General features: G+C 40.5%; 2 protein-coding genes across 3 annotated transcripts in view; one reads left to right on the top strand and one right to left on the bottom strand.

Moving 5' to 3' along the window:
* Positions 1-9,861, bottom strand: part of BTBD8 (BTB domain containing 8) — a 99,437-nt gene extending 89,576 nt beyond the window's left edge. Inside the window, exons 1-2 of one of the 2 annotated variants that reach the window (XM_073008582.1) lie at positions 9,485-9,861; positions 1,360-1,557 (exon numbers count right to left, since the gene is read on the bottom strand). In XM_073008582.1, coding sequence (XP_072864683.1) covers positions 1,360-1,557; positions 9,485-9,633 — 347 coding nt within the window. In that variant the 5' untranslated portion in view covers positions 9,634-9,861. The remainder of the gene's footprint in view (positions 1-1,359; positions 1,558-9,484) is intronic. The other variant, XM_073008581.1, reaches the window with a different exon arrangement.
* Positions 9,862-14,756: 4,895 nt separating this feature from the next.
* SETSIP (SET like protein) lies at positions 14,757-15,715 on the top strand. Its single transcript, XM_007977971.3, has one exon. The coding sequence runs from the start codon at positions 14,772-14,774 to the stop codon at positions 15,642-15,644; it is 873 nt and encodes a 290-aa protein (XP_007976162.3). The 5' UTR covers positions 14,757-14,771; the 3' UTR covers positions 15,645-15,715.
* Positions 15,716-20,652: the final 4,937 nt, after the last annotated feature.

A 20,652-nucleotide genomic window follows, 5' to 3' on the forward strand; every position in this document is an offset into this window, starting at 1 on the left:
TAAAAAATACAGAAGATAATAACAAGTATGCTGAGGATGTGGAGAAACTGAAGCCCTCTTACATTGCTAGTGGGAATGTAAAATGTTATAGCCAGTTTGGAAAACGGTTTAGAAGTTCCTCAAAAGGTTAAACATAGTTACTATATATATGACCCAGCAATTCCACTCCTAGGTATATACTCAAGAAAAATAATAACATAGGTTCACAGAAAAATTTGCATATAAGTGTTATAGCAGCATTATTCATCATAGCCAAAAAGTACTAATAGAAACAATTTAAATGGCAATGAATGGATTAACAAAATGTGGAATAGCCATACAATGAAATATTATGCAACAACAAAAAGAAATGAAGTACAGAATGAAGATTAAACTGGTTTCTCCCATTATTTAGCTGATGACAATTCTGAGTTAAAACATGAATCCCCAAGATGTTCTGTTCTAAAAAAACAATTTGACCAAATACAAGTTACTATGGTCTGAATGTTTGTGTCCCCCATCCCCAAAATTCATATGATGAAACTTAATCCCCAATGTGGTGGTATGAAGAGGTGGGACATTTAAGAGATGATTAGGTCATGAGGGCTCCATCCTCACGAATGAGATTAGTGCTCTTATAAAAAAGACCCAAGAAAGTTTGTTAATCCCTTTTGCCATGTGAGGACACAGAGAAGATGCTGTCTTCAAGTAACTAACCCTCACCAGGCACTGAATCTGCTGGCACCTTGATCTTGGACTTCCCAGGCTCCCGAACTGTGATCAATACGTTTCTGTTGTTCACCAATTACCCAGTCTAAGGTATTTTGTTATAGCAGCCCAAATGGACTAAGACATAAGCCATGAGAATAAAAACAGTTATGATGTTATATTTTTATAAATATACATAAAGTTTCACATACCAACAATACAGAAGTCAGTACATAGCAATGGTTCTCAACAGGGGGCAATCAGAACCTCCAGAGGACATCTGGCAATGTCTGGAGATATTTCAGTCTCAACTAAACATCCTAAAATGCACAGCATTGTCCCCACAACAAATAATTATACAACCTGAAATGCCAATAGTGCCACTACTGAGAAATCCTGGAATAGACTAATTCATTTAAATTACTACAGAGCACACCATTTGCCCTTTCTCAGGATCAGTCTTAGCTTAATGCTTAGCCTCTACCACTACTAAGCTTCTAATATTAACACTTAGCCTCTATTAACACTAATTACTAAGATAATTTGGAATTTAAGTGAATGGATTTTTCTTATCAGGTTACAAAATACATATGAAAATATATTAAATAAAAACACACATGTTAAAAATAAGCAATTACATATTAGACTTATATGAATAAAGAAAGCACTTACTGTAAAAACGTTCTAAATTCTAAAGCTTCAACATTCTCCACAGCAACAGGCTCCTGATTTGTTAAACTATTTGATGTCTGTCCAAGAGTATGAAAATAGAAGTCAGGAACTCTTGCTAAAAGGACTGCTTTGTGTGCTTTGAACAAAGTACAACCCACAGAGAAGGTAACATCTGTATGGAATTCTTCCCTTAGAAGCCTATAAGGAATAAAAAGGAATCATAGTTTAATTAGTGATGCTAAGAAACATATACATATTTTTATAAAGTAGGTTTAAAAATAACACATAAGCTAAAAAATACAGAGGCAACATAAAGTTAATATAAAAATGAGTTTGTCCTCAGTTCATTCCAAAGAACATTGTTTAATATTGGCTTAGAGCCTAATTTTCTAAAATTCATAGTGAAAACAAAGATAATTTCACTAAAAGAGTAAGACTACTGTTTCAAAATATTTTTTCTTATGAATTCCTTCTGATAATAAAAAAATCATTTTCTGCTACTTATGTTGATTTGCCTTTAGATGTACTTTAGATTTATTTTTAAAATGCAAAGTTGACATGATCTTTAATTATTTAAAAGAATCAATTTTTTAAAATCTTACTTAAATTGAAGCCCAAAAAAAAAAGTTAATAGTCAATGACAGCAACAAACCACACATGTCAGTAGAAAATTCAGGTTAGAAACTGGTACTTAGTTCTGGCTAATGTTAATTACCAAGTCGGAAATCCAGGTGTGGCTGTCAAAAATGTGACATTTAGTCTCTTTTCCAGTCTCCCACTCCCACAAATAGAATTATGCTCTAATCTATCATTAAATGATGGATTCATGAGGTAAACCCTTTCAAATTCCTTTGCTAATGTACAGACATAGTTATTGTAAAGCCCACTGATTACATGTATCCATGAGTGATAGAACAGAAATCAACATAATAGAAAATGTCATAATATAATCTTTTGTCTCTTTGCAGTAACTATATATTTTACTCTCTAAATATTAAATAATACTTCATATCACTATAGCAATATCATCAGCAAGGTACGTATTCTCAGAGGACTTCTGTATTACAGGATATATAAAACTGGCAATCACAACAGTACACTACAGGAGGTACAAGTAACGGATAAAGATATCCATTACAGTGAAAGCTTAGAAAGTTGCCAATGACACTCATACTCCCCCAGCACCAAGTTAATGGCTCCTTCCTCTAATCCCATCAGACTCAGCGCATACCTCTATTATAGTATTTCTGTGACTCCCCAAGGGCAAAAACTGTATCTTCAGTACACAGCAAGAGTTCAATATCTGCTTATTGAATGATCCTATTTTACCCTAGACAAAACAAATGCTTCAGAGCACAAAAGCTTTCAAACCTTGAAAATAATGGCCAAACAGGTACATCTTAGTTTGGTCAATATTTTCAATAAATTATTTTCATAAGTAATTTTTAAAGTTACACAAAAATGTGTTGGGCTCTCAAACTTTAATTGAAACAGAAACTGTATAAACACTCAATTTGTTCCTTCCTCCCACCCTCCTTCCCCCATCCCACCCCTCAAGTGAATAAGGAAGCACTGCAACTGGTAGCCATACAACCATTGGCAGGACATCTACCTTGCTGCTAACGGATGCTCATGAGTACTTGCTAAATGCGGGGTGGGGGGGGGGGGGAGGTGTGTATAAAATTGTTAATGTGAAAATACAGTGCTTTTTATTTGATAGAACCACTTTTATCAGTTTCAAGTATATTTTATATCTGTTACAAATCTGAAAGTCTGATTCAGACTGGCTTAAACATTAGGGAGTTTACTGGCTCATCGAATAGTAAAGCCCAGAGGAAGGACAGATTGGAGCAAAGTCTCAATGATGCTAAGGCCAAGCTTCTTTCCATCTCATATCTTTGCCAACTACTGTATTCACCTATTGTAGTCCATTTGTGCTGCTGTAACAGAATACCACAGGATAGGTAATTTATAATGAACAAACATTTACTGGTTCACAGTTCCGGAGGCGGGGAAGTCCAACATTAAGGTGCTACCATCTGCAAGGGTAAGTCATCACATGGTAGAAGGATAAAGGATAAAAGGGAGCAAGAAGGAGCCAAATTCATCGTTTTATAACACTACCAATCTTACCCACAAGGGTGGAGCCCTCTTGGCTTAATCATTTCTTAAGGGTCCTACCTCTTGATACTGCTACAATGGCAATTAAATGTTTTTTTTTTTTTTTTTTTTTTTTTTTGGACACAGAGTCTTGCCCTGTTGCCCAGGCTGGAGTGCAGTGGTACCATCTCAGCTCATTGCAACCACCACCACCCGAGCTCAAGGGATCCTCTCACCTCAGCCTCCCAAGTAGCTGGGACCACAGGGAAGCATCACCACACCTGGACAATTTTTGTATCTTTTGGAGAGACAGGATTTTGCCATGTTTCCCTGGCTGGTCTTAAACTCCTGAGTGTTGGGGAAAAGCTGAGTGTCAGGAAAAAAGCTGAGGCAGGGCTTGCATATCTGACATAATGTAAAAGAATCTTGGAACATGTCTGGGGTCCAGCGTCTAAAACCCCTTGTTGCCTTTGGAACACCAAGCTCTGTGCCAAAGGGTGGAAGGCTGCCCTGCTGCACCACAATCTAAGCCCAGGGCACTAAACCCCTCATGGCTTGGATGGAATCCAGGGTTCAGGGCATAAAACCCCTCATGGTCTCTGGCTCCTTGCTTCTAGCGATCCCAGGCTCATAGATCAATTGTATCCTAAACTAGACGAACATGTTTCCCATTATCTCAAGTAGCAGAACATGTTCCATATGCTTCAAAGAAAATGCTAAACCGTCACAACTGTAGATCATGCACTTGATACACTGCTTTCTTTCAACCCCCACATCCTTACCATCTGCTTGTTTGATCGCCAATAAATAGTGCAGGTTTCCAGAGTTCAGGGCCCTCACGGCCTCCATACTAGTGTTGCCCCCTGGTCCCACTTCATGTCTTGTCTCATTCTTTTGACTCCACCGGACTTCATAGCCCCCAAGGCCTGGTGTTGGGTCTGATCACCCCAACACTGAGCTCAAGCAATCCGTCCCCCTGAGCCTCCCAAAGTGCTGGGATTGCAGGAATAAGCCACCTGCCTAGCCTGTAAATTATTATGATTTTTTAGACGGAGTCTCACTCTCACCCAGGCTGGAGTGCAGTGGCGTGATCTTGGCTCACTGCAACCTCTACCTCCTGAGTTCAAGCGATTCTCCTGCCTCAGCCTCCTGAGTAGCTGGGAGTACAGATGCGTGCCACCATGCCAGGCTAATTTTTGTATTTTTACTAGGGATAGGGTTTCACTATGTTGGCCAGGCTGGTCTCGAACTCCTGACCTCAAGTGATCTGCTTGCCCTGGCCTCCCAAAGTGCTGGGATTACAGGCATAAGCCACCATGCCCAGCCAGGCCATAAATTTCAACATGAGTTTTGAGAGGACAAACATTCAAACTGTAGCATAACTTACCTAAAGCAAGTTAGATTGCTGATAAAACCCAGTTATCACTAAACATTTACCGAGCAAATACTATGTACTAAGCACTGGAAACACAAAGATGACTAAAACATAATACCTATCCTCAGGGAGTTTATAGTATAGTAGGGAAGCCAGGTCTGAAAATTAAAGTGTGTGATATATTCAATAGCATAAGTAAATTTTGTTCAGGGACAAACAAAAGAGGAGACCTCATAGAGGGCATGAAAACCAAATGGGATTTTAAACACTGAGTAAGAGCTGGTTAGGGAAGTAAGGCAAGGTAAGTGCCTGGGCTCCATGTTCCTGACAAAGATATGTGTGAGTGTGGAACTATACATCGGTCAGCATAAAGTATTGAGAGGGTGTGAAATGGCAGATGAAGCTGCAGAGATAAAGATGAATAAGAGGCAAAGAGCTTAACTGTATCTTACAGTGAAAGAGGAGTCACAAAATTGTGTGTGCTGAACCTCTATTAACCTCAACAGGGAAGGCAACAGGCTCAAGAGGCTGAAGAGACCCAGAGCCAGCAAATGAGACATAGGCTTTTATCAGGGGTTTACATACAGGGGAGAGAGTCCAGTGATGGCAGGCCAGACAAGATATCCACCTTACCTACAGTCCAGTGGTGACGGACTGGGAAGGAAAACTGCAAACCCTTGCAAGCATCATAGAAGTTTATACAGCATTTTCACTTAACCCCCTTCCCTTAATGTCCTCCACATTATGTATGTCCTCTACATTCCCTTAATGTCCTGGCAATCTTCATAGACCCCCCACTCCCCCCACCAAAACTCACAGCTTCAATCCCCTTTACAACCTGTGTTCCACAGTATGGGCCCAGGAGCTCAGATGTTCCTCACAGACAAGGAACTGATCTCCGGGATGGCGACTCCCAGATTCCCTAGCTCGCAACACACGCAAGTACATCCACCATACAGGGTCATTTTAAGGTTATGCCTACATTATTGCTATCAGGTGTGTTTGCCCTGTAACTGGTTTGAAACAATGGCAAATTAATTTTTCAAAATATATAAATTTGTGTAGAAGAGGAGTCAGATGAAAATGAGAATGAAGATGAGAAAACTACCATACAGATGAATGAAGCCAGGAGAGGATCAATGGTGATAAAGAGGGGATGACATTAAAATATATTTAGGTAATAAAATCGGCAGGAGTTGGTAAAATTGGCACGGAAGGGAATAACTTGGATCTCTCTCATATTTGGATAACTGGGTGCTAGTGATACTACCAATCTGCTAGTCCAACTTCCCTCCTCTACTCCAGACACATTTCCAGTTGTTTCCTGGATATAGGTAGCTGGACATTCATTATATGCCTCCCTTTCAGGCAAGACTGGGCTTGTTCAGGGTGGTATGGTAGTAGCCTACATGCTTCCCTTTCAAATATCCTAAGATTTGGGGCCATTTTCAATGCTTCCTTTACCCTGTTCCCCAGCATGTCATCAGTCACCAAGCTTATCAATTGTTCCATTTCCACTGCCATTATGTATCCCTGGACTGTTATAAAATCTCCCAGCAGCTGGTCCCATTTCCAATTTCCCTTTCCTTAAATTCCAGATCCAAATGTGTTAATTCCCTATTTTAAAAACACTGATGTTTCTCCACCGCTTCTAGAATACATCACAAACATTTCACTGGAGAAAGAAAGCCCCTATGATCTAGTCTTAGTCTACCCATTCACCCTTACCTACTGTAACTTTGATTGCCTGCCATACAATCTCCTTCCAAATAAAGCTACCAAATTCATTTATTACTTATATGTGGCCCTGGTTTGTACCACATGCCCCTACATCCTAATCACATCTGAATGGACAATGGACTGAATCAAGGTTAGCCACTGGCCAATGTAGTAGTCAAGCAGGAGAACCTGAGCAAAGATGTTCTATAACAAACACAAACCAACTGATGGCACTGAAGAGCATTCTTAAGCAAATCTATGGTAGAAAAAGAAATGGGTAAGGAGAGAAGAGGAGATGAAGGTGCAAAGTTAACTGGAAGATCAGTTTACTGTAGAGGAGGCAGACTGCTTGGGTTCATATTCTGGTTATGTGACCCTGGGCAAGTCACTTGAAAGTCTCTGGAGCCAGATTGTCAAGGTTCTTATTCTGACTCCATCACTTTTTTTTTTTTTTGAGACAGAGTCTTGCTCTGATGCCCAGACTGGAAGGCAGTGGCTCAATCTCAGCTCGCTGCAATCTCCACCTCCCAGGTTCAAACAATTCTCCTGCCCCAGCCTCACAAGTAGCTGGGACTACAGGTGCCACCATCATCTCTTTTTTTTAACATTCAGTTTCCTTATGTGTTAAATAAGAATAACAAGGCTTACCTCACAGGATTCATGAGAGAAGTAAGTAAAACATTTCATGTAAGCCCAGTGTATAGCAAATAGTAGGATGGCAATAGATATTAGTTTTGTTTTTTTACAACTGCCCTGAATAACAGTCCATTTGTCGACGTGGTCTTATTGTATGACTGTTATATCCCAAACAACTTTCCGGTTGTACATTGGAACCAGCTTTTTGAGGGCTAAAACTGTCTCCCACTTTTCCTCACTTCTCTACATATCTTATCACGTCAAGTAACCTAGGAGTGTCTCTGTTCCTTACTCTTTGGCAGAGTCTAACACGACTTGCTTTCTCAAAATCAATCAAGCTCTTTCAAATTTCTGTGCTTCTATAAAAGTTATTCCCCTTGTTTAGATATCCTCTACCTCTCCCTTCCCAATCTTTGCCTAATCAATTCTTAACCAATCCCTAAGAGCTCGCTCAAATGTCACCCTATAAAGTCTTCTCAACTCACCCCACCACAACTATCACTTTTATTTAGCCATTACCTCTCACTAGAGTGTAAGAACAAACAACATTAACCTTTATTACTTAAGACCCAGTACTGGGCTAGGTACGTGGTCGGTGCTAGATACTTCGTATTTGTAAAAGAAAAAAGTAGAATGCTGCACAACTTTTAGTTATTAGAATAAATAAATGACATTGCTATGCTTGGAGAAAATTTAGTATAACGTTTAAGGTCGTTGGGTGAGACTTTTTGTTTGTTTTTTTTTTTTTTTAAATCTTGCTATATATATTTTTCTTTGTTTATAATAAGAATTTGGGAGTTCTGAGTCCTACCCTCAGTTGTAACTAAGATGAGGATAAATCGTTCACTAGCAATACTTCAACCTCATTTTCTTCATATAAATTAGATGTGTTACCCTAGAAACGTTAACAACTTCAGTATTATTTTTTCCATCTTTTTCATCAGTCCCTCCCTGGTAGAGACAAAGTAGCTTCCCCAGTAGATAGTCCTAAATTCAAGGGAAATGTTTTTTACTTTGATAAATTCTGTTTATAGCTACCGGAGCCTTAAGTATGGGTGAGTTTTTGACAGAAAGCACTTTAAAATGTAGAATCCTGGCTGGGCGCGGTGGCTCACGCCTGTAATCCCAGCATTTTGGAAGGCCGAGGTGGGCGGATGACTTGTGGTCAGGAGTTCGTGACTAGCCTGGCCAACATGATGAAACCCAGTCTCTACTAAAAATACAAAAATTAGCTGGGCGTAGTGGCGGGTGCCTGTAATCCAAGCTACTCGGGAGGCTGAAGCAGGAGGGCTGCTTGAACCCGGGAGGTGGAGGTTGCAGTGAGCCAAGATCCCGCCACTGCACTGGGTCCAGCCTGGGCGACAGAGCGAGACTCTGTCTCAAAAAAAAAAAAAAAGTAGAATGCTGCACAACTTTTAGTTATTAGTAATTATGTTTACTTCAGTGGTTCTCATAGTCACCCTAGCCAGCAGCATTAGCATCACCTGGGGCCTTGTTAGAAATCGAAAATTTTGGTCCCAACTCAGACCAACTGAATCAGAACTATGGTCTGGGACCCAGTAAACCTGTGTTTTAACAAGTCCTCCAGGTGATTCTGATGCACACTGAAATATAAGAATCAATGTCTTGCTGGAAATGTAAATTAGCTAGGTCATATTTCTAAGCTTCATTTTCTTTGCAAGCTGAAATTACTTTAACGGGATTCCCAATAACCCGAGATGGATATCCATGAGGCTTACAAAGGTTAAATGTCAGGACGACCCTCCATTTGCTTTGGTCCTGACAGGAGCTGGGAGTTGAGGAAGCCAGGTCGCAGTCAGGAAGCATTTCTGGTAAACTGTTTAAATAGACCTCAGAAGAGACCTCCAAGACTATAGTATTGCTGTTTCATTTCAAATAATCATTTTCCTAATTTTATTCTTTTTCCTAAAATTGTATAAACTTATTTTAAAAATTGTGTTCAGGACCTGGATCCACCCCGACCTTAGTGATATGAAACAACTAAGCGTGCCTGTGTTAAGATATTTCTGGCAAACTGGTGCCGCACATAATTAAGCTTTTTTGTTTTCCTTTTGAATCTGGTACATGGTGTCGAGGTGCTCCGCATTGGTTATTCCAGGGCGAACGAAGCCACTTTCGGAATAGTGGGGAGACTGACGAACGACCCGCAGTCGCCTGAGGCGAGGAGAACCAAGTGCTGAGGCAGGGGGAGGCAGAGCCGAAAGAAGCCACAGCTTCGGGGCGGAGGTGGGCGATTTAGGAACTGAAGCAGCCAGAGTTCCCGCCTCCTCCTACCTGAGCAAATCCTGGCTGAGCTGCTCCGACACCGTCGCCTTCAGCCGGCGCCGCTCACACGGCCCCTTCCTTTGCAACCCCTTACTGCAAACTCCAGCGGACCCCAGAAGTACCACGGGGGCCGAGCTGCCTTCCCCACAGCGAGCCATGTCTCACAGAGGTACGGCGCCCTGGAGGCCCAGTACTTGGCCTCACTTGCCCCGCCCAGGAGGAAGAAGGGGGCGTTTCCAACCGAACGCTCGGCTCCTACCCAAATCCGCCCCCTAGGGTAAAAGGTTGACGCCTCTTGTCGGTTTGTAGACGGTCTCACAGAGCAGCCGGACCGCGGTGGGGAGCCTCAGAGGCCCAGAACCAAGCCGGCTCGTGACCCGGGAAGAGCGTGCGCAGGCGTACTCGCTCTGTTTACTTCTGCCTGCGGGCACCCCGCCTCCCATGGCTCCGGCGCGGACCATCCTGCGGGGCAAACCAGTCCTCAGGCCACTTATCCCCTCCCCTCTACTTTCCCTTCCGTTTGGTGTTCATTCATTCAGTGTTTTACTGAGGCTCGAGTTCAAATCAGCACATGCAGCCTTTGTATGCGTCTTCCTGACAGGTCTACACTTTTTCCAACGAAAGACTGGGCGAGTCACACACCCTCACTTACCTGGCTTCTTAACCCTGAGGTATAAATGTTTGGGGCAAGAAAAATTGGCGATGGGAGGGGTAGGGGAAGACCTTCATAAACTGCCAGTCAGAACAATTCTGAGTCCAATATAAGAGGTACTTACAGCATCTAGAAGGCCCCATCCCCTTCGTATCCGCGGAGTAGCTCATAAGCTTTTGGACTTGATCGGAGAAAGCTCAGTTAATAGGACGGGGCTTTGCATATAATGCCCTAACGTTTATGACCAAGAAGGGAGAAATAGGTAAGAGGCAAAGTCTTTGAGCAGTGAAGTGGTGGATGGATGAAATATAGAATTCTTTTTTGTTCCAAAGAAAGTAGCAAACGTGATTATCATTTAAGGTTTTGGTATTTATTTTTTATTTGATTACTGCCTCCAAAAGAAGAAAACTCAGTAGTTCTGCTTTGGGCCGGGCAAGTCCCATCTACTTGGGAAGAAGAGGCGGAATGATGACTTGAGCCCGGGAGGTCGAGGCTGCAGTGGGCCTTGACTGCACCCACTGCACTCCAGCCTGAGCAGCACAGCAAGACCCTGTCTCCAAAAAAAAAAAAAAAAAAAAAAAAAAAAAAAATTCTGTTTCATTCACAAACTCTACGCACAAGGTGAAGATAAGGAATTGCTTGGAAAATATATTGACCAGCTTGCGGTGGCTCACACCTGTAATCCCAGCACTTTGGGAGGCCAAGGCGGGAGGATCATTTGAGCCCAGGAATTCAAGACCAGCCTGGGCAACATAAGGAGACCCTGTCTCTACCAAAAAAAAAAAAAAAAAAAAAAAGGAGGTGGGGAGAGGAATATATGGTCTTTGTATTTGTACCATAAGATTGGCCAAGAAGTAACCATTTCTTCAGATAATGCCCTCTCTCAAATATTTGGACATCTTAATTCTGAAAAATATAACTGGATAATTGATTTTTTAAATTAATTCCCAAATGCTTGGATCGATAATTGATTCTTAATTATTCCTGTAGAAAAGAGGGGTGTCAAAGATAACATAATAGTAGATTATATTTGAATCCTTATTATGTGATAAACGCTACTCTATTTGCTCTGTGTGTTTTAACTCAGTTAATCCTTACAACAACCATTTAGCTAGGTACTGTCTTCAGACCTAATTTACAGATGAGGAAGCTGAGGCATACAAAAGATAGGTAACTTGGCCAAGGTCACACAATGTCATATATCACACTATAATATATGGTGTGTTACACCATAATAATGGTATATTATAACCCAGACAGTATTTATCTTTTATTTTTTGACTGGCAAATTTAGTCAATTTACATACACTCTTGGTAGGAATGTAAATTGGTGCAGCCATTATGGAAAACAGTATGGAGGTTCCTCAAAAAATTAAAAATAGAACTATGACGTGATCCAACAAGCCCTCTTCAGGTATATACCCAAAGGAAATGAAATTAGCACCTCATAGAGATATCTCCACTTTCATATTTGTTGCAGCATTATTCACAATAGCTAAGATATAGAAACAACCTAACTGTCCCTAGGATAGATTAATGGATAATATTGTATATATACAATGGAATAATATTCATTCTTAAAAGAGAAGATCCTGCCATTTGTGACAACATGGATGAACCTGGAGGATGTAAAGTTGAGTAAAATTCGCCAGGCACAGAAAGACAAATACTGCCTCACGCCTGTAATCCCAGCAGCTTAGGAGGCCAAGGTGGGCAGATCACGAGGTCAGGAGATCGAGACCATCCTGACTAACATGGTGAAACCCTGTCTCTCCTAAAAATACAAAAAAAGTTAGCCAGGTGTGGTGGCGGGTACCTGTAGTCCCAGCTACTCAGGAAGCTGAGGCAGGAGAATGGTGTGAACCCGGGAGGTGGAGCTTGCAGTGAGCCGAGATTGCCACTGCACTCCAGCCTGGGTGACAGAGCCAGACTCCATCTCAAAAAAAAAGACAAATACTGCATACATACTCTCATATATAGGATCTTTTTAAAAGTACGTAAACAGTAGAAAGGTGGTTGGGGAAGTTGCATTTATGTAGGATGAGTAAGTATAGAGATCTAATGTACAGCATGAGAACTATAGGTAATAATATTTGTTGTATACTAGAAATTTGCTAAGTGATTAGATTTTAGGTGCTCATACCACAAAAAAGTAACTGTGTGGTGAGAGGGAAAAAAAGTATGTGTGGTGATGCTATGTGCTTGACTATATTGTTTTACTCTGTATGTCAAAACATCATGTTGTATACCTTAAATATCTACAGGTTAAAAAAAAAAAAGAAAAAAACACCCAGGCAGTCTAGCACCAGACTCCCTTCAAAGCCCTGCCAGATTTCTACCAGGCCTCTTTATCATTTGATAAAGTAACAACTAGGCTACTCTCTGGTTGCAAATGGGTGACAGAATGATTTCTGATTCATGTTTTATCTTAAAACAACTTAAGTTAGGCCGGGTGTGGTGGCTCATGCCTGTAATCCCAACACATTGGAAGGCCGAGTCGGGCAGATCACTTGAGGTCAGGAATTTGAGACCAGCCTGGCCAACATGGCGAAACCCCAGTTCTACTAAAAATACCAAAATTAGCCAGGTGTGATGGTGCGTGCCTGTGGTCCCAGCTACTTGGGAGACTGGGGCAGGAGAATCGCTTAACTGTATCATTTCACTGCAGAGGTTGCAGTGAGCCGAGATCGTGCGACTGCACTCCAGCCTGGGTGACAGAGCAAGACTCCCTCTCAAGAAAGATACGTAAAAATAACAAAACTTAAGGTAGCTTAGGCAGCTATGTGAAATGATTAAAGAATAAGTAAGTACTCCCTTAAAAAAACAAAACATGGCTGGGCATGGTAGCTCACACCTATAATTCCAGCACTGGGAAGTTGAGGTGGGAGGATTGCTTGAGGCCAGGAGTTCAAGGCTGCAGTAAGTTATGATCACATTGCAGCACTGCAGTACTTAGCCTGGGCAATAGAACAAGATTGTCTCTAAAAAAAAAAAAAAAATCTTGTCTTTGATGCTTCACATTCTACCATTAGATAATTTAACTTAAAGCATTCTTTTTATTTTAATTCATCTCTATAGTCATTTATCCCTAATGTGAGTGAGGTTTTCAGATGTTCTTCCTGAAAGAATTTTTGATCAGGAGGAAAAGAGAGTTTAAGGAACTAGCGGTGGGAGCTGTGAAGGTAAACATGGCTAAACTCGTAATTTGGTTTAGGGTTATCTTTAACTGTGATCTTAATGTGTGAAAAATAAATGTAGGTAAAATTGCCTTGGAAGGAAAAACTTCTTTCAAGAACTTCAGTCTCATGAAAACAAACCCATTTTTGATGCATTATTTCTCCCTCTTTAAAAATGTTTAGGCTGAGCTTGGTGGCTCACACCAGTAATCCCAACATTTTGGGAGTCTGAGGTGGGAGGATTGCTTGAGCCCAGGAGTCCAAGAACAGGCTTGGCAGCATAGCAAGGCCTCGTCTCTACTTACTTACTTACGAAATAAATAAATAAATAAATAAATAAATAAATAAATAATAAATAAAATTAAAGCCAGGTGTGGTGGCACATGCCTGTAGTCCTAGCTACTCAGGAGGCTGAGGCGGAAGGATCACCTAAACCAGGGGTTAGAGGCTGCAGTGAGCTGTGATTGTGCCTCAGCACTTCAGCCTGAGTGACAGAGTGAGACCCTGTTTCAAAACAAAAAGCGAATGTTTTAATAGGAAAAATTTCAAATCACAGCTACTCGAGAGGTTCAGGCAGAAGAATCACTTGAACCCGGGAGGCAGAGGTTGCAGTGAGCCGAGATGGAGACTCCATCTCCATAAATTAAAAAAAAAAAAAAAAAGCGAAAAGCTTTTCAGAGAGAGATCTTGTCATGTTGTCCAGGCTGACCTTGAACTCCTGGGCTCAAGTGATCTTCCTGCCTCAACCTCCTGAGTAGTTGAAACTATAGGCATGTGCAACCATGCCCAGCTGAGTAGTGTTTTTGTTGTTGTTGTTGTCGTCGTCGTTGTTTTTAAGAACTATATATGAAAATTCACTGACCATGGTGGTGCCCACCTGTAATCCCAGCACTTTGGAAGGCCGAGGTGGGCAGATCACCTGAGGTCTGGAGTTCAAGGCCTGCCTGGCCAACATGGTGAAACCCTGTCTCTACTGAAAATACAAAATTAGCTGGCCGTGGTGGTACAGGCCTGTAATCCCAGCTACTCGGGAGGCTGAGGCAGGAGAATTGCTTGAACCTGGGAAGTGGAGGTTGCAGTGAGCTGATTATCAAGCCACTCTACTCCAGCCTGGGTGACAAGAGCAAAACTCCATCTCAAAAAAAAAAAAAAAAAAAAAAACTATATATAAAAATGTAATGGATAAGACAGCTAAATATAAAAAGTGAAATTATATACTGCTTGAAATAAAGTGGGTAAATTCCTTTTTACCTTGGAAAAAAGAATGAATGTGTATATGTATATGTGTGTATTCCACATATTCCATGTACTCAGATCACCCCTGCTTAAACATAAGGTAACATGCATACTATATATTTACTATTCTGCATCTTGTTTTTCCTCATTTAACAGTATATACTAGAGTGTTCTGCCTGCTTCCAGATGAGCAAGGAGACTCGTGATCTGGTTCTTGGACTTTCCTAACAGCATGGCCCCTAAACGCCAGTCTCCACTCCCACTTGAAAAGAAGAAACCAAGACCACCTCCTGCTCTGGGACCAGAGGACACATCGGCCTCTGCAGGCTTGCTGAAGAAGGGAGAAAAAGAACAGCAAGAAGCAATTGAACACATTGATGAAGTACAAAATGAAATAGACAGACTCAATGAACAAGACAGCGAGGAGATTTTGAAAGTAGAACAGAAATATAACAAACTCTGCCAACCATTTTTTCAGAAGAGGTCAGAATTGATCGCCAAAATCCCAGATTTTTGGGTAACAACATTTGTCAACCATCCACAAGTGTCTGCACTGCTTGGGGAGGAGGACGAAGAGGCACTGCATTATTTGACCAAAGTTGAAGTGACAGAATTTGAAGATATTAAATCAGGTTACAGAATAGATTTTTATTTTGATGAAAATCCTTACTTTGAAAATAAAGTTTTCTCCAAAGAATTTCATCTGAATGAGAGTGGTGATCCATCTTCAAAGTCCACTGAAATCAAATGGAAATCTGGAAAGGATTTGACGAAACGTTCAAGTCAAACGCAGAATAAAGCCGGCAGGAAGAGGCAGCATGAGGAACCAGAGAGCTTCTTTACCTGGTTTACTGACCATTCTGATGCACGTGCTGATAAGTTAGGAGAGGTCATTAAAGATGATATTTGGCCAAACCCATTGCAGTACTACTTGGTTCCTAATAGGGATGATGAAGAAGGAGAAGGAGAAGAAGATGATGATGATGAAGAGGAGGAAGGATTAGAAGATATTGATGAAGAAGGGGATGAGGATGAAGGTGAAGAAGATGAAGATGATGATGAAGGGGAGGAAGGAGAGGAGGATGAAAGAGAAGATGATGAATAGAACACTGATGGATTCCAACCTTCCTTTTTAAAAATTTTCTCCAGTCCCTGGGAGCAAGTTGCAGTCCTGTTTTTTTTTTTTTTTTTTTTTGCCTCTTGTGCTCAGTTGCCCTGTTCTTGAGGTCTCTTTTCTCTACTCCATGGTTCTCAACTTATTTGGGGGAAATACCTTGAGCATACTACAATGGGAAAAGAGTGTCTTCCCCTTTCTGTTCGAAGTTCATTTTTATCCCTTCCTGTCTGAACAAAAACTGTACGGAATCAACACAACCTAGCTCTGCGGGGAAGAAGAAAAACCTGCTCCCTTTGCTCTGCTGGAAGCTGGAGGGCGCTAGGCCCCTGTGTCGTAGTGCATAGAATTCTAGCTTTTTTCCTCCTTTCTCTGTAAATTGGGCTCAGAGAGTACACTGTGTCTCTATGTAGGTCAAAGGGACAATATGGGCAGTTAGATTTACCAACATGTATCTGTCTACTTTCTCTTGTTTAAAAAAAGAAAAAAAAACTTTAAAAAAATGGAGTTGTAGAAGGTCAGCAAAGGGTGGGTTTGAGATGTTTGGGTGGGTTAAGTGGGCATTTTGACAACATGGCTTCTCCTTTGGCATGTTTAATTGTGATATTTCACAGACATCCTTGCCGTTTAAGATGACACTTTTAAAATAAATTCTCTCCTAATGATGACTTGAGTGCTGCCACTCAATGGGAGACTCAGCAGAACCTGTAGGATCTTATTTGGAATTGACATTATCTATTGTAATTTTATTCCTGATTATTTTTAAATTTTCTTTTTGTTTCACTGGAAAGGAAAGATGATGCTCGGTTTTAAACGTTAAAAGTGTACAAGTTGCTTTGTTACAATAAAACTAAATGTATACACACACACACACAAAAACCCAGTATATCCTAGCGGTTATGCCATGCTAATGCAGATCTTTGTCATTTCTTTTTATGGTGGCAATTCCACTACATTTCACTCAACTGCCGTTTTAATTTCTTCTTTGAATGATTATTCATATCCTTTGCCCATTTTGCTTTTGGTCTTTTCTCTATTTTTAGATGTTGGAGATATTAGTGTTGTCTGTGATATAATTTGCAAATACATTTTTCCATTTGTCATTTGTCTTCTGACTTGGCTTGGCTTTTAGTGGGTTTTTTTCTTTTTTTCCTGATGTTTTTGTTTTAATGTAGTCAAATTTTTTCTTTCTTTTTGTTCATTGTTTCTGGACTTTGAGTCATAGGTGGAAAGATTATCCTAACTTCCAGATTGTTAAGGAATTCATACGCTTTTCCCCTAATAATGTGTGATTTCACTTTTTATACATAGCTATTTAATTCATTTGGAATTTATCTTGTTACATAGTATGAAGGAAAGATCCAATTGTATATTTTATTTTTTTCCAAGTGGCTATCTAGTTATCCCAATACCGTTTACTGAAAGTCAACTTTTCCCCTTCTCATTTCAGATGCCACTTTTATCATATGCTACATTGTTTTCTCCCTTAGTTCTATTTCTGGACTTTCTATTCTATCACATTGTTCAGGCCATCTATTCTTGTGCCAGTATCACAGTTTTAATTATAGAGGCTTTATATACAATGCTTTAAAAAATTTTTACTGGCTGGGTAATCTCAGCTCTTTGAGAGGCTGAGGTGGGTGGATCACTTGAGTCCAGGAGTTCGAGACCAGCCTGAACAACATGGCAAAACCCCATCTTTATCAAAAATAAAAAAGATTAGCCCTGGGTTGCGGCGCACAACTGTGGTCCTGGCTACTTAGGAGGGTGAGGCAGGAGGATCACTTGAGCCCGGGAGGTGGAATTTGCAGTGAGCTGAGATCACACTGCTGCAAACCAGCCTGGGTGACAGAGCAAGATCCTGTCTCAAAAAATAAAAAATAAAAAATGAATTGCTGAATGTTCCATGCCCAAGGGTGAGGGTGCAGTAATTTTTTTGCCTTAGTATTTGTCAACTGTTAATCTGTTCAATGTCCTCTCAGTGCTAACAGCAACACATAGAACTGATAAAAGCTGAGGATTCTGCACAAACCTCATTTACACTGTTTCTGGACTCTTCCCTGCATGTGTGTAATGGTTAAAAGTGTAGACTTTAGAATCATGATATTGAATCCAATTTAACTTGTTTATTAGTTGTGTGACCTAGCCTACTGGTCTAATAGTCTAAGTCTATTGAGCTTGAGTCTATTGTGCTGATCCGTGAAGCTCTCCAAGCCTCAGTTTCCCTATAATGTGGATAAGGGTATCTCATGTGGTGGTTAGAAAGACTAAATGAGATAATCCATGTAAAATTCTGCTATGATGTGTATTATTAGCTTATGACTTATCATCACAAAATAGTTTTGAAGGTTACTCTCTAGAGTTTTAGCTTTCCCCCCACACTCTCTTCCATTCAAATAGGCAATGTCATTTTGCTGTTAGTGTTTGTTTCCTCCTAGCAGTTAAGTTTTACTAGCTCCAGTGGATGTGGTGGGTTTACAAAGGTGATAGTGATGATGAGCACTGAAGGTCTTCATGGACAGGGAAGCTGTGATTTTGATTTCTTCCTGCCATCATATTTAAGAATAGGCAGCCATTTGGAAAAGCCATTTGAAAAAGAAAAGCGATTACAGAATCAGAATAGCACCATATTACAACCCTCAATGATCTAAGTGATGAGCAGCAATAACTGCAAAAATCACAAAAAGAAAACCAGGCAATATATGCTTTCTGATGAAAAACACACTACATGTATGATCTTGCCAAATGAATCAAACCTGAATTTGATCAAGCCTCTGGATTCCAATCAGCAGAAAATACAAAGGGCAGAAGGATATGCTGATTTGTACCATAAATATGCAGTTGGCAGAATGCAGACTATGGGAAATTCCACAGATCGAACAGCCCAGTTTCTGCAATAGAAGAAGTATAAGCAAAATAAAGGGATGGAGGGGAAATCTGTAGATTTTAAAAGGTCTGAAAAATATCTTTCATGGGCTACAATGTAGGGGGAAAAAACATCCAATGTCTAAAATTGGCATGAATAAACTATAGGGTCTAGGAATAGCATCTATTATTACAGTTTTCTGTTTCTCTGGATGTATATATATATACCCAATTGGTTCTGTTTCTCTGGAGAACTCTGTGTGTGTGTGTGTGTGTGTGTGTGTGTATACACATATATATACATACGTGTGTGTGTGTGTGTGTGTGTATGGGGTAGGGGGCAGGACTTAAGGAACTGGCTCACACAATTGTAAAGGCTTGGCAACCCCCAAATCTGCAGGGAGGCCTGCAGGCTGGAGACCCAGGGAAGAATTGCACATGAAGTCTACAGGCAGTTTGCTGGCAGAATTCTACCCTCTTTAGGGTGGGTCAGTCTTCTTCTATTAAGGCCTTAACTGACTGGATGAGGCCCACCTACATTATGAAGGGCAGTCAGCTTTACTCACAGTCTACTGATTTAAATGTTAATCTCATGTAAACAATCTCTTCACAGAAACATCTTGAGTAATCTGTGACCAAATATCCGGGTACCATGGACTAGCCAAGTTGACACACAAAATGAAGCGTCACGGTATCAAAATACGCAGATTTAGATGATTAAAAAGTAAAGAAATATAGGAAGTGAAGCTATCCAAGTCAGGAAAGGAGCTTAATTTTGAGAGGAAGAGGGAGTTTGTAATTATGACAGGGGTATGGAAGAGCTTATAAGGTGGCTGGACAAGTTTCATTTCTCAATGTGAGTGTTAGTTGCAAGAGTATTAACCTTTTTTTTTTTTTTTTTTTTTTTTCTGAGACAGAGTCTCCCTCTGTCGCCCAGGCTGGAATGCAGTGGCAGAATCTTGGCTCACTGCAACCTCTACCTCCCAGGTTCAAGCGATTCTCCTGCCTCAGCCTCCCAGGTAGCTGGGACTACAGGTGCCCGCCATCACGCTCGGCTAATTTTTGTTTAGTAGAGACGGAGTTTCACCATATTGGCCAGGCTGGTCTTGAACTCCTGACCTTGTGATCCGCCCACCTCGGCCTCCCAAAGTGCTGGGATTACAGGCTTGAGCCACCGGGCCTGGCCGAGAGTATTAATCTTAAAACAGATTATATTTAGAATATGAAATATAGATATTTATAACATAAAATAATTATTATTAGCTATAAATTTCCCTGATACGGTTTTCTGTATCTGTATTTATTTTAAAATAAAAAATTTAAGTGTTAAGTGTTAAAGAGGATTTAAACAAAGCTATGTTAAACCTTTTTTTTTTTTTTTTCTGAGAGAGTCTTGCTTTGTTGCCCAGGCTAGAGTGCAGTGGCGTGATCTCAGCTTCTTGCAACCTGTGCTTCCTTAGCTCAAGCAATCCTCCCACCTCAGCCTCCTGAGTAGCTGGGACTATGGGCATACACCACCATGCCCAGCTAAACATTTGAGGTTAAAATGTAGAGAGTATAATAAAGACCCTGCTTTTTGTATAGCTCACTATCTAATGAGAAACAACTTTAAAAGAGTTCTACAAATGTTTAGGTAGCACTACCACTGTTTGAATAAAGATATTGCTTGATAACTACTTTTAAGTGAAAGCCGTTATTTAAGTGAACAATTTTCAGTACATTTAAAAAAATCATTGTATTGAATTCTATATATATATATATATATATATATATATGCATTTATTATCATGGGAATATTGCCCTGGATGGGGATTATGAAAAATCACTGATCCAAATCCTTTTTTTTTTTTTTTCAGGGCAGAACTGCATGGAAATTATCTCAAAATAATATTTGACTTTTTTTTCTTTTCTTTTCCTTCCTCATCTCCTTACCTTTCTCCCATTCTTCTCTTCTTTCTTTCTACTTCCTGAAAGTATCAGGAAACTGACAAAGCTTTAGGCGTCCCACTTCCACAAGCCCCTTCTAGGGTTCTAGTAGCATCCCTAAAAGTGTGTTTACTTGGTTATGTTTTTGTAAAGTTGGCACACTTTGGTCAAATGTTGCCTCATATCTCGTGCTACGGAGTAGCTACAA

Source organism: Chlorocebus sabaeus, chromosome 20, assembly GCF_047675955.1.
Source record: "Chlorocebus sabaeus isolate Y175 chromosome 20, mChlSab1.0.hap1, whole genome shotgun sequence".
Lineage (NCBI taxonomy): Eukaryota > Metazoa > Chordata > Mammalia > Primates > Cercopithecidae > Chlorocebus > Chlorocebus sabaeus.